This window comes from Lithobates pipiens, unplaced genomic scaffold, assembly GCF_037356315.1.
Source record: "Lithobates pipiens isolate NorthernLeopardFrog02 unplaced genomic scaffold, aLitPip1_a1.2 Scaffold_22, whole genome shotgun sequence".
Lineage (NCBI taxonomy): Eukaryota > Metazoa > Chordata > Amphibia > Anura > Ranidae > Lithobates > Lithobates pipiens.
Genome location: NW_027507784.1, coordinates 45032467 through 45047473, shown reverse-complemented (window position 1 = coordinate 45047473; position 15007 = coordinate 45032467). Strand labels below are relative to the sequence as shown.

Below are 15007 nucleotides of genomic sequence, written 5' to 3'. Positions count from 1 at the left end.
CAGCCTCGTTAATAAGAATAATAGATTGGCACCATAATGCGAAAAATAAACAGTAGGTGAATCTAGAAGAGGATATATTAGGGGTGAAAATAAAATATCAACCATGTATAAAACCTAATTTAAGACTGAAAGAGAAGGAGCTACCTATTTTTGTAAGAACAACATTAAGAACTTGGGATGGTATAATAAAAAAAGGAAATTTATCTTCTTTAATAGGCCCTATAATTCCATTATTTTCCAATCCTGAATTTGAGCCAGCTGTAAAAATCACAAAATATTTAAATTGGAATATGGATGAGCACGAACGGTTAATACAAATTTTGTTTGATGGAAAATTGCTAACGCTTCAAGAATTGGGACACGAATGTAAAAACAAATGGATACAATATTATCAGTTGAGAACATTTATTGACCCAATAGTGATGATGATCAATAGGCAATTAACTACATTTGAACAATTAGTTGTAAATAAAGATAAAGTGAATAAAAAATTATCTATGATATATACTTTACTATTACCTCCTGGAGAGATTAAGAAAATAGTAGGCGTAAAAAAAATGGGAGGAGGAAATTGCGAAAGAACTACAGGAGAAAGAATGGGAAGAAATATTTGACAGAATACATAAACTATCAATAGCAACAAAATATCAAGAGAAAAATTATAAGATTGTAATAAGATGGTATAGGAGTCCAGTGGTAATGACCATAATAAATAAAGGAACGCTGAAATTTGCTGGAGGTGTAAGGTAGAAAAGGGAACTTTAGAACATATATGGTATAGTTGTTATAAGATAAGAGTATTCTGGGATAAGATAATGGAAATATATCAGAAGGTGACAGGAATAGGACTGGATTTAGATATAAATATAGTGCTATTCTCCCTTACACTGAAAACATTAAGACAGAAGGAGACAGTGTTTTTGCATTATATGACTACAGTAGCAAAGGTGGTAATATCACGTAAATGGAAAAAAGAGATATGGGTATGTGAGATGAATAAAGTATATTATATGGAAAAACAACTGAGAGAAGAAGGGTATGTGGAAAATCAGATTTAAAAGTATTGGAAAAAATGGGAGGAGTTTTGTACCTCAGGGAAATTCAAAGAATATATGTAAGATAGAGTATAAGGGGAAGGGTGGGATGTACTGTGTGGGGTTTTTTGTATGATTGAGGTATGAGTAAATGTTGATGTATTGTATGTTTTAAAATATAAATAAAGAGAAACAAAAAAAAGAAAAAAAAAAAGATGAGATTTATTTAATTCATCACATATTTCATTGGATATTATTTGGTCACATTTATAGCACACCTTTTTTGTACTTATTAACTCCTGTACCATGTCCGCAGTCTCTGACCATCTCCTGTAGTATGTCTGCAGTCTCTGACTGTGATAATGACATTGTCGAAATGGGTCAGAGCATGGATTACCTTAAATTGATGCCCCACCTCCCCCAAAAAAGTTCTGCGGACACCCATATTCGGGGATGTGGCTATCAGCCTATAGCTTGTCAATCAGAGCCTGGCCACAGTCCTGCCCACTGCTATCTGGATTGACAGCACTGCCTCTGCTGCTAAACCTTTCCCACTGTGAGCCGCAGTATCTGAGGGGTGGTGTATGAGATACAAATGAAGGAGGATTTGGCTCAGTTAAAGAAAGTAAAAATGTTTTTTATACTTTATAAAACTTGTGCATCACATAGACTAAACTGGTCCAGAATGGACACAGAATGTGTAGTCACTTTTATAGGACCCGTTGTCTTCTCTACTGGCTGCTCCAGGCTGGGATATTCCACCCTACAGATGAATTCTGTCCCCTGGTCTCTGCTGAGTGATGGGGTGAATGTCAGTGATGATTGACAGGTCTTATCTTTATCTATCTTCTTGGTATGGATTTTAAAGGCATCATTAGGCAGCGGTTTTATACTGGGATGTGAGTCTGTCCCGGGTTCCTTCCTATACCAGCTCACATTTATATAATTTGGGAAAGATCCGGAGATATCACAGGTCAGAGTGGCCTCTTTATCTTCCTCCAGTTTGGGAATTTTGATCTTTCCAACTTGTGGACGGGGCAGATCTGAAAACAAAAGGTATTTAGAAGACATTTGTAAGTCACAATGTATTTTACAGGACAGTATTTGTCTTATATAGATGACACACTCCTACAAGGTACAAATAGATTGTGGGTACGATGTCTAATTTATTTATTTTTGTGAGAACATTAGAGGACCAGACACATCGACTGGAAGAAGGGGCTGCAGTGTAATGCCGCGTACACACGGGCGGACTGTATGGCCTACTTAGTCCGCCGAAACACATTTCAGCGGACAGTCCGCTCGTGTGTGGGCTTCAGCGGACTTTTTCAGCGTGCAGTCCGGCGTACTAAGTATTTCGGATTTTTCGAAATACTGTACGTCGTACTCGCATTTCGGCGGACAATCCGCCCGTATGTATGCCAGTCCGCCGTACTTTTGAAATGAGCGGACTTTTCCCGCCCAGAGAAAAGTCCGCTCATTTCGAGCGGGTATCCAGGTAGGCGGGGCCCGCGAAGGAGACGTCGCTGGCCCCGCCGCCTGGTATGGACTTAAAGGGGAGCCCCAACGCCGAAAAAAATCGGCGTGGGGGTCCCCCCCCAAGTCCACAACAGACCCTTGTCCGAGCACGCTACCCGGCCAGCCAGGAAAGGGGGGCGAGCGAGCGCCCCCCCACCCCCTCCTGAGCCGTACCAGGCCCCCCACCCCAAAGCACCTTGTCCCCATGTTGATGAGGACAAGGGCCTCTTCCCGACAACCCTGGCCGTTGGTTGTCGGGGTCTGCGGGCGGGGGGCTTATCGGAATCCGGGAGCCCCCTTTAATAAGGGGGCCCCCGGATACCGGCCCCCCACCCTATGTGAATGAGTATGAGATACAATGTACCCCTACCCATTCACCTGTAAAATAAAAGTACAAAAAAAAACACAACACACGAGATAAAATACTTTATTGCACAGCTCCGGGGGTCTTCCGTCTTCGGGGGTCTTCTCCCTGGACTCCTCCGCTATCTTCTTGTAGCTCTTTTGCTAGCGGAGGAGTCCGGCTTTCTTCCTCGCCACCGGCCTCTTCTCCCGACTTCGGGGGTCTTGTCCCCCTCTTCGGTTCTTCTGCCGGGCCACCGCGCCTTCTTATAGCTCTTTTACAGGCGGTGGCCCGGTCTTCTGTCGCCGCCGCCGCCGCCGCCGCCTTCCGTTCTTCTTCTTCTTCTTCTCCAGGAGATGTTGCCTCGACGATCTCTCCGGCCAGAATGCCAGGGACGCACTGCACGGCCACTTATATAGGGACAAGGGGCGGTGTCACATGGCTTTATGTCACATGGCTTTATGTCACATGGTGACCCCGCCCCCTTACGATGTCATAGTCCCCATGTGACATCAACCCATGTGACCAACCCATGTGACATAAAGCCATGTGACACCTATAAGAAGGCGCGGTGGCCCGGCAGAAGAACCGAAGAGGGGGACAAGACCCCCGAAGTCGGGAGAAGAGGCCGGCGGCGAGGAAGAAAGCCGGACTCCTCCGCTAGCAAAAGAGCTACAAGAAGATAGCGGAGGAGTCCGGCGAGAAGACCCCCGAAGACGGAAGACCCCCGGAGCTGTGCAATAAAGTATTTTATCTCGTGTGTTGTGTTTTTTTTTGTACTTTTATTTTACAGGTGAATGGGTAGGGGTACATTGTACCTCATACTCATTCACATAGTGTGGGGGGTCGGTATCCGGGGGCCCCCTTATTAAAGGGGGCTCCCAGATCTTGATAAGCCCCCCGCCCGCAGACCCCGACAACCAACGGCCAGGGTTGTCGGGAAGAGGCCCTTGTCCTCATCAACATGGGGACAAGGCACCCCCCCATGTTGAAGGCACGCGGCCTGGTACAGTTTAAGAGGGGGGGGGGGGCGCTCGCTCGCCCCCCTTTCCTGGCCGGCCGGGTAGCGTGCTCGGACAAGGGTCTGTTGTGGAGTTGGGGGGGAACCCCACGCCGATTTTTTTCGGCGTTGGGGTTCCCCTTTAAGTCCATACCAGGCGGCGGGGTCAGCGACGTCTCCTTCGTGGGCCCAGCCTACCTGGAGACGCGCTCGAAATGAGCGGACTTTCCTCCGCGTGTGTGGGCGAGTCTGTTCATTTCAAAAGTAGGGCGGATAGTATGGCGGACTTAGTACGCCGTATTAGTCCGCTCAAAAAGTGGTGTGTGTGGTCAAGTCCGTTCATTCGAAAGTATGACGGACTGTCCGTCGGATTGTATGACGGACTAAGTAGGCCATACAGTCCGCCCGTGTGTACACGGCTTTAGAAGTGGGAGCATCAAATGTTAAAATTTCCACACAGTGACCTAAAGTAGAACTATAGGAAAAAAGATTTTCTTAATTTTTATCGAGTAAGGTAGAGTTATAACCCCAGTCAATTAATTATTTGCCATCTGTGTCCCATTGCGGAAATTTACCTTCAATTCCTTTCCCATAGCCACATAGCAATAATAGGAAGTGAGGGGAAATCCCTACAAATTAAGCACTTTCAGCCCTGGACCATTTTGCTGGCTTAAGACCAGACCACTTTTTGTGATTCGGCACTGCGTCGCTTTAACTGACAATTGCGCGGTCGTGCGACGTGGCTCCCAAACAAAATTGACACCCTTTTTCTCCCACAGATAGAGATTTCTTTTGGTGGTATTTGATCACCCCTGCGTTTTTTATTTTTTGCGCTATAAACAAAAATAGAATGACAATTTTGAAAAAAACGCATTCTTTTTTCTTTTTGTAATAATAAATATCCCCCAAAAATATATAAAAAAAACATTTTTTTTCCTTCAGTTTAGGCCGATATGTATTCTTCTACTTATTTTTGGTAAAAAAAATAAGCTATTATTGATTGGTTTGCGCAAAAGTTATAGCGTTTACAAAATAGGGGATAGTTTTATGGCATTTTTATTAATAATTAATTTTTTTACTAGTAATGGCAGCGAGCAGCAATTTTTATTGTGACTGCAACATTATGGCGGACACATCGGACATTTTTGACACATTTTTGGGATCATTGTCATTTATACAGCAATCAGTGCTATACAAATGCAGTGATTCCTGTGTAAATGACACTGGCAGTGAAAGGGTTAACCAGTGGGTGGCAGTGTAGGGGTTAAGTGTTCCTAGGGGCGTGTTACTAACTGTGGGGGGCTGGGCTTTGTGTTAGTGAACACTGATCTTTGCTCCAATCACATGGAGCAGAGATCAGCGTCACTTGCTGCTAGGCAGAACGGGAAGATGCTGTTTACAACGGCATCTCCCCGTTCAGCCTCCCGTGAGACGATCGCGGGTAACCCCTGTGGCAATCGAGTCCGCGGAAGCTGCGTCCGGACTCACGGGGGTCCCGACCGCCACGCGAGCGATGGCAGGGCGGCATATAAAAATGGACATGCCTGTACGCCAATATGCCTGCCCTTGCCATTCTGCCGACGTACAGCGGCGTGTGCCGGTCGGGAACTGGTTAAGCGAATCCCTTGGGAACCCCCAGATCACCAAAACAAGTGTCCCCGTTGGGAGATTTCCCTTCTATTACTTTTCTGGGGACAACCTAAAATTTGGGACTTTCTTTAATTTCACTTTTAATGATAATGGTAAACAGGACAAATAGAGAGGGGGGGGGGTCTCCCTAATGAGGGCATAGACAGCAAAAAAAAAAGTTGACAGGAGTTCTAATCCATCTCCTCTGTCCATAACTAAAAAAAAGTTTTGCCTTTAGTTATACTCTAATAACAAGACAATGGAAGTACAAATCTAAAATAGTCATGTGAAAAAATAAATCAACCCAATGGAAGTCAGGAGTTCAATGTCAGATCTGCTGTCAGTGAGAGAAATTATTATTATACACAATATATATAGCGCCAACAGTTTACGCAGCACTTTACAATGTATAGGGGGGGACAACACCTTTACAGTACCATACAAAAAGGTACAGGAGGGCCCGGCTCGTAGAGCTTACATTCTAAAGGGAGGGGGTGGTGGCACAAAAGGTAATAGCTGCAGAGAATGATTTGATGGGGGTGGCTCGGGGACAGTTGTTAGGTGGGTGTGGGATAGGCTTCCCTGAATAAATGAGTTTTCTGGTATCTCCTAAAGGTGCACAGGGTAAGGGCTGATTGGACAGACTGGGGTAGGGAGTTCCAGAAGATGGGAGAGGCTCTGGAGAAGTCTTGAAGGCAAGCATGAGAGGAGGTAACAAGGGAGCTAGAAAGGAGAGGTCTAAAAGTATGAGTATGGAGTAGTGCCTATTGTCTTTAGCAGTTAGTAGGTCATTGGTGAGTTTTAGAATGTTGTGGGCGGAAGCCAGACTGTAGGGGGTCGAGAAGGTTGTTGTCCATGAGGTAGTGACTCATTTGATCATGGACAAGGCGTGCAAGACATGCTCCCCTGATTTGGGGACACTGCAGACCTAGCAAGTGCTGATTTTGGCAAAGCTGGACTGTTTACAGCTCTGACCCCCACTGATGGCCACAGCTAAAGGGTCACCCTGAACTTGTGGACCACCCAGAAGCTGTTGCATATAAATTCTAATGTGAATGTACCTGCATCTCTCTCTGATTCCTCCATCTGGCTTACCTTCCTGTCACTTGTGCTCTCTGCTTTTTCATAGTTATAGAGCGGGGGCTTTCCCAAAATGTTTTTTTTTTCATGTGACCTGCAGGAGGATGGTTACTTATAGTGCCTAATAGAGATGGGCCGCCAAACACCCCCCTGTTCGGTTTGCACCAGAACTCTCGAACAGGGAAAAAATTCGGCCCCAAGCCGCAAACTCTATTAAAGTCTATGGGACCCGAACATGAAAAATCAAAAGTGTCCATTTTGAAGGCTTATATGCAAATTACTGCCCAAACAAAGGGTATGGGGATCTGAGTACTGCTCCGGCAAGGATGAGCACTGATAGGTGGCAAGGATGGGCACTGATGTACTGTTATATATGGTACTGATGGATGGCAATCAGTGCCAAACAATAATGCCTGCCAATCAGTGATGCCCATTGTGGGCACTGGCATCCCTGGTGGTCTAGCATGGCATACCTTGTGGTGACATCCCTGGTGGTCCTAGTGGCATCCCTGCTGGTCCAGTGTGGGCATCCTCGGGGGGGGGGGGGCTGTGCTGATAATTTATCAGCACAGACCCCCCCCACCAGAGGGGAAGACGATCGGCTCTCCTCTACTCGCGTCTGACAGACGCGAGTGAGGAAAAGCCGATCATCAGCTCTTCCTGTTTATGATGTGATCAGCCGTAATTGGACACGGCTGCTCATGTGGTAAAGAGTCTCCATCAGAAACTCTTTACCTAGATCGGAGTTGCGGTGTGTCGAACACCGCAACAACGATCGACGTGATGCGTGCCCCCGGGGGGGCGCAGCAGCTTAATATCCTAAAAAAGTCATATGAAATCCAGTCAGGATATTGAAACCACTTTGCCGCCGTCATTTTGCTATATGGCGGGCGGCAAGTGGGTAATGATGCTTAAAGTGCAACAATAAAAATGAAAAATTCCTTTAACCTCTAGAGATCCACGCTATAGCCGAATGAAGGCTACAGCGTGGACCTGCATTGCCGGGACAACGTCTATTGACGTCGTCCCATGCATAAGCGGCATGCGCACCCCCTGAAGGGCGCACGCGGTGCGCTCTGTGATCAGCGAGTCTATGAGACTCGCTGGATCACAGATCGGAGTAAGGGGTCAATCCCAACCCCTTACCACCTGATCAGCTGTCAGCCGTGACAGCTGATCACGTGATGTCAACACAGCCGGTAATCGGCTATTTGAGAAAAAAAAGGCGATCACCGGTGGCAGTAAGCAAAACATCAGTCCTGATCACTGCAATGTGCCCCAGCTCCTCAGTGCCCACCTGTTCCCCCTACAAGTGCCGCCTACCAGTGCCCACTGGCGCCACCTGTCAGTGCCCACTAGCGCCACCTGTCAGTGCCCACAGTGCCATCTATCAGTGCCCACAAGCAGTGCCTGGACAGTGCTGCTGCACGTCAGTGTTACCTACCAGTGCCCATCAGTGCCACCTATCAGGGTACCTATCAGTGCCCATCCATGCCACCCATCTGTGCCACCTACTGTGAAACATGGTGATATCAGCATCATGTTGTGGGGATGCTTTTCTTCAGTAGGGACAGGGAAGCTGGTCAGAGTTGATGGGAAGATGGATGGAGCCAAATACTGCTATCACATAAAGTCCTAATAAAATGTTTTTGGTTGTAACATGACAAAATTTGGAAAATTGCAAGGGGTATGAATACTTTTTCAAGGCACTGTACCACCTCTGTGCAGTAGGTTTTGAACAGAGCTGCCCAGATCCTCCTCTTTTTGGGTCCCTCTTTGCTGCTCCTGGCCCTTCCCTCCTATCGAGTGCCCCCACAGTCAGCAGCTTCCTATGGGGACACCCAAGCTGAGCCACAGCTCTGCGTGTCCAAAAATAAAATAAAAAAACAAAACATGCTATACTTAAAAGGCCTTGAAAAAGTATTCATACCCCATTGACATTTTCCACATTTTGTCATGTTACACCCAAAAACGGAAATGCATTTTATTGGGATTTTATGTGATAGATCAACACAAAGTGGCACATAATTGTGAAGTGGAAGGAAAATGATACATGGTTTTCAATTTTTTTTTTTTTACAAATAAATATCTGAAAACTGTGGGATACATTTGTATTCAGCCCCCTTTACTCTGATACCCCTAACTAAAATTTAGTGGAACCCAGTGGCGTCACTAGAGTTGGTGTCACCTGGTGCGGAAAACATTGGTGTCACCCCCCCTCCACCAACTATAGTCTCCCCTCAGTACAGACCTGCCCACTAAATGCAGACCCCCCTTCCTCAGTACAGACCACCCTCCCACAGTATCGATCCCCCTCACTAAGAACAAACCCCCCTTCCTCAGTACAGATCACCCTCCATCAGTATAGACCCCCCTCACTAAGTACTGACCCCCCTCCCTCAGTACAGACCACCCTCCATCAGTATAGACCCCCCTCACTCAGTACAGACCACCCTCACCAAGTACAGACCCCCCCTCATTAAGTACAGACCCCCCCTCATTAAGTACAGACCCCCCTCCCTCAGTACAGACCACCCTCCGTCAGTATAGACCCCCTCACTAAGTACTGACCTCCCTCCCACAGTACAGACACCCCCATGAGTGTAGAACCCCCCTTTTAGTGCAAACCCCCCCCATCAGTATAGAATCCCCCTTAGTGCAGACCCCTCCTTAATACAGATCCCCCATTAGTATAAACACCCCCCTTAGCGCAAACCCCCGCAGTATAGACCCCCTCCATTTAGTGCAGACCCCCGCAGTATAGACACCCCCCATTAAGTGCAGACCCCTGCAGTATAGACACCCCCCATTTAGTGCAGACCCCTGCAGTAGACACCCCCCTAGTGCAGACCCTCCCCCCCATCAGCATAAGCACCCCTTTCCCCTCCCATAGCGCCCCTCCACACATGTCCATCTACTTATAAGGAAGTGTACAGTACAGACCTCAGAACAGTGCGGCTGCGGACGTATACACACAGCGGTGTGTGTCCCTCGGGCTCCTACTCCTCATTGGATTAAACAGAGGAGGAGGTGCTGGCGGCTTTAGACTGCTCCACTGACACAGAGCAAGGCGCAGATAATCAGGGGATATCCGATAAAACGCTCCGATCGGACACATTCCGTCGGAATCTCCGATCATGTGTACAAGGGCCTAGAGTCTGCAAAAGACTTGAGACTGGATTGGAGGTTCACCTTCCAGAAGGACAACAATCCTAAACATACAGCCAGAGCTACGATGGAATGGTTTAGATCAAAGCTTATTCATGTGTTAGAATGGCCCAGTCAAAGTCCAGACCTAAATCCAATTGAGAATCTGTGGCAAGACTTGAAAATTGCTGTTCACAGACGCTCTCCATCCAATCTGACAGAGCTTGAGATATTTTGCAGAGAAGAATGGCCAAATATTTCACTCTCTAGATGTGCAAAGTTGGTAGAGACATCCCCAAAAAGACTTTCAACTGTATTTGCAGAGAAAGGCGGTTCTACAAAGTATTGACTCAGGGGGGGTCGAATATAAAAATGTACCCCACACTTTTCACATATTTATTTGTAAAAATTTGGAAAACCATTTATCATTTTATTTCCAATTATGTGCCCCTTTGCGTTATTCTATCACATAAAGTCCTAATAAAATACATTTATGTTTTTGGTTGTAACATGACAAAATGTGGAAAATTGCAAGGGGTATGAATACATTTTAAGGCACTGTACCACCTCTGTGCAGTAGGTTTTGAACAGAGCAGCCCAAATCCTCCTCTTTTTGGGTCCCTCTTTGCTGATCCTAGCCCTTCCCTCCTATTGAGTGCCCCAAAAGTCAGCAGCTTCCTATGGGGGCACCCAAGCTGAGCCACAGCTCTGTGTGTCCATTCAAACACAGAGCCCCGACCCAGCCCATCCCCCTCTCTCCTCTGATTCGCTGACTGACCGTGATTGACAGCTGTGGAAGCCAATGGTGCTGCTGTGTCTCAGACAATCAAGAGTAGTGTCCCGGATGACTTAGACATTCGTGGACATCGCTGGAGAGAGATAGGGCTCAGGTAAGCAGTTAGGGGGCGCTGGGGAGGCTGCTGAATAAAATGTTTTTTTTTTTATCTTAACCACTTCAGCCCCAGAAGATTTACCCCCTTAATAACCAGGCCATTTTTTTGCGATACGGTCCTGCATCGCTTTAACTGACAATTGCGCGATCAACAGCAGATCTCCATGAAGTGCCCTGTCAGAACAGGGATTCGCCTTGTTTACATAGGCAGATCCCCGTTCTGCCTCCGTATACCGGAATTACGGGTCCCCGGCAGACATCAAGTCCCCTGAACACACAGGCGGGCTCCCGTGGCACACGTGCCCGCTACTGTATATCACATGCACGTTTACTGGGATCATGGGTTGCCGACGGAAATCGAGTCCTTTGGCCTCACAGACGGGCTCCCACGGTGCACTGCCGGCAGCGCGCACATGCCCACTATATCACAAGCACGGACCATTGTACACGTACGGCGGTTCGCGATATCCAGCCACCTTGCCGCAGTATAATTACGGCAGGTGGACGGGAAGCGGTTAATGCATAGAATGCATTAAGATAAAGAATCTTCTGCCTTTACAGTATAACTCCTTTAACTGCCCATTCCAAATTCTTCCACAATATTTAAATGTAAATCAATTCTACACTTTGACTAGGGACCACATAGTCTATAAACTCATATTTCTTCTTTTTGAGCAATTTCTTCTGGATTTGCTAGTATATCCAGTTGACCTGTGAAAGATTTAACCCCCTTCATGACCAGGCCATTTTTTTGGTATACGACACTGCAAAATTTTAAGTGACAATTGTGCGATCATGCAACGCTGTACAAAAATTTAATTTGTGTCCTTTTTCCCCCACAAATTGAGTTTTCTTTTGGTGGTATTTGATTACCTCTGGGGTTTTTCTTTTTTTGTACTATAAACACAAAAACTGAGAATTTTGAAAACAAAAAAACAATATTTTTTACTTTCTGCTATAAAACATATCCAATAATTTTTTTAAAAAAATAATCGAATTTCTTCATAAATTTAGGCCAATATGTAGTCTGCTAAAAGTTTTTGGTAAAAAATCCCAATAAGTGTATATTGATTGATTTACACAAACATTTGTAGATTGTACATTTGAAGAGAGGAAATAACATTAGGGGAAGTGATTAAAGGGGATAGGATATTCACGTATAAGGAATTCACCCAAGAATGGGGGGGCACAAACCACTAGATAGATGGAGACACAACCAATTGTCACATGTCACACAGGGGCTCCCACAGCCCTTACGAGGAGCGAATGCGTTGAGACCATTAGAGAAATTACTTAAGGATACACAGTGTTTAGTGAAAAGGATATCAAAAATGTATAAAATATTAAGAGGAGAGGGAGACTCGGGGTTACCAGCATATCTTGGGAAATGGGAAGGGGAATTGGGGTCACTAAGAAATGAGGAGCACAGGATGAAAATACTTAAAATGACACATTCACTCCCAAGAGATTCCCGAACGAACGAAATGGCATATAAACTAATAGCGAGGTGGTATATGACGCCCCTAAGAATGCAGAGGCTCAGAGGGGAGGAGCAACCAACCTTTTGGAGGGAATGTAATGAACAAGGCTCTCTTAAACATATATGGTGGGATTGCCCGAAAATAACCCCTTACTGGGACAAAATAATCGAAATTGTATTTTTAGTGACGGGGAAGAGGATCAGTAAATGCCCATGGGCTTCTCTGTTTCATGATACAGATATGGGAATAAGGCAATATAAAGCTACGCTTGTCCCCCATCTATTGAATGCAGCCAAAGCCTTGATCCCATACCACTGGAGAGATCCACAGGTGCCGTCAATCCCTGAATGGGTGAGGAGCAGGGCAGGACTTACCATTGGGCTTGACTGGGCTCAAGCCCATGGGCCCCACTCAATAGGGGGCCCGCTGAGATACATAGCAAAGTGTACTTGGCTCGGCTCGCAGTCACGCCTAGTCCCGCCTTATGATGGACATAATACAGGGACTGGGCGTGACTGTGAGCCAAGCCAAGTACACTCGGCTACTCTTGGCTCCGCTCGGGACTGTGAGAGGACCCGAGAGCCGCTCAGAGGCCCCGAGAGCCACTGAGAGGATCCAAGAGCCACGAGAGCCGCCGAGGGGACCCGAGAGCCATTTTTAAACTTCAAGGCTGCAATGACAAGGCTGCAAATGACAAGGCTACACTGACAAGACTGCAAATTATACTGACAAGGCTGCAATGACACTGGACAAGGCTGCAGATGGATGGGCAAGGCTGCAGATGGACACTGATAAGGCTGCATTGGTGGGCATTTAAATGTAAGTTTTTTCCTTAAACTTTCCTCCTAAAAGTTTTTTTTCTTAAAATTCCCTCCTAAACCTGGGGTGCGTGTTATACACCGATAAATACAATAATATATAGAAGGTAGGGCCGGAAAGTGACTCAAGCCCAGGGGCCTCCACCACCCTAAGTCCTGCCCTGGTGAGGAGAGTGGAGCAGATCAGGTTGATGGAAGAGTCGATCCACAAAATTCAGGATACAGAAAGGGAAATTCAAGGGAAATGGCAAAAATGGCTGACATTCCTGGAGAGAGGGGACTGGCGTGCTTGGTTGGTATGAGAGGGGGACAGAGAGGAAGGCGATCGATGAAGGGGGATATAGGGGGGCATATCTCCCCCTTTCTGGGTTTTTTTTTTGCCCCGGGGGGAGGGAAGGGGAAGAAGGTACAGAAAGGGTCGTCTTGTATTTTGTAAAAAAGCTTGAGGTGTGAAGACCGTTTGATAAATTGTATTAACGTTTCTCTTTTATAAATGTACAAATGGATATGTATAAAATCGGTTAAAAAGAAAAAAAAAAGAATATATAAAAAAAAACATTTGTAGAGTCTACAAACTATAAAAAAATTCTATAAAACTAGAATTGTATTTATTTTTTATCATCCTAGTAATGGTGGTGATCAGTGACTTATAGCGGGACTGGGATATTATGGCGGATAATCTGACACTAACTAACACTTTGTGGGGACCAGTGACACTAATACAGTGATCAGTGCTAAACATTTGCACTGTCACTGTACTCTTGACACTGGCTGGGAAGAGGTTAAACATCTAGGGCAATCAAAGGGTGAAGTGTGTGCCTAACCAGTGTTTATGTGGACTGTGTGCTGTTTTCACTAAGGGATGTGCTTTGGGGGAAAAAAAAATCCAGCACATCCCTGCTGACAGGACTGAGCTCTGCATTGTTTACTTATGCAGATCTTCATCCAGTCCGTCTCCTTCACTATCAGCAGCTGCCGGCGGACATCCATTGGTTGGCACCTGTTAATCAGCTTCTGCTGTTACTAATCACAGCAGAAACAGCACGCCCCCTACCTGGAAGAGCAAAATAATGTGTGTGTGTGTATATATATATATATATATACATTATATATATATATATATATGATTCTGCACAGCTGGCCCACACTGCCACAGCATATGTACAGGTGGATATTTTGAATCATTATTGTGATCGATTTATAGTTTGCTTTTAAACAGATAGGGTCACCTTCTTATTAAACCGGAACTACACTGATTTCAATATTCAAATGTAACTCATTTATCCTTCCATGTTTTACTTTCAAAAACACCCCCCTTAGCATTTCTGGTCATCTTGAGTAAGGGCAGATTTTTCATATACAGTAGCATTTACTTCCTGGAATCCATCCGCCCTAAGCTCAGGCATGCAGACAGGAGTCTGATTATTGCAGCACAAATCAGTTGCTGTAAATATACCCTGAGCTGCACATGCATGGCACAGTGCACCTTACAGGTGGCAGGCAGCAAGGAGCATTTGACGGAAGAGACCGATCTTCTGTCATAAAACCCTACCTATCAGCAATTGAAAAAAAAAAAATTCCACTTCAAGATACAATTGGTCAGTTAAGAAAAATTACTTCACAATAGTGTAGAAAGTCCACTAAATTCCCCAGGAAGACGTTCGTTTTAACGAAACATTTTGGGCAAGGCTACATGCTGATATCACTGTGTCCTCCTTGACCCCGGAAATGTGGGTGGACTGTTCTTGTTTCTTATCCGGCAAAGATTATTTTACAAGGTTTCTGCACAGTAAGAGCTGTGAAAATGTGGAATAGACTCCCCCCAGAGGTGGTTCTGGCCAGCTCAGTAGATTGCTTTAAGAAAGGCCTGGATACTTTCCTAAATGTACCGTATTTATTGGCATATAACACGTGACGGCGTATAACACGCGCCTCAAGTTTAGGAGGAAATTTAAAAGAAAAAAAACTTTTAGGAGGGAAGTTTAACCGGTTCCCGACCAGCGCACGACGATGTACATCGGCAGAATGGCACGGGCAGGCATATTGGAGTACAGGTACGTCCAAT

General features: G+C 45.8%; 1 protein-coding gene across 2 annotated transcripts in view; it reads right to left on the bottom strand.

The window, feature by feature from the left end:
• Nucleotides 1-1317: 1317 nt before the first annotated feature.
• LOC143923712 (uncharacterized) overlaps nt 1318-15007 on the bottom strand; it is a 128079-nt gene continuing 114389 nt past the window's right edge. For both annotated transcript variants that reach the window (XM_077447520.1, XM_077447521.1), the window contains exon 10: nt 1318-2077. In XM_077447520.1, coding sequence (XP_077303646.1) covers nt 1680-2077 — 398 coding nt within the window. In that variant the 3' untranslated portion in view covers nt 1318-1679. The remainder of the gene's footprint in view (nt 2078-15007) is intronic.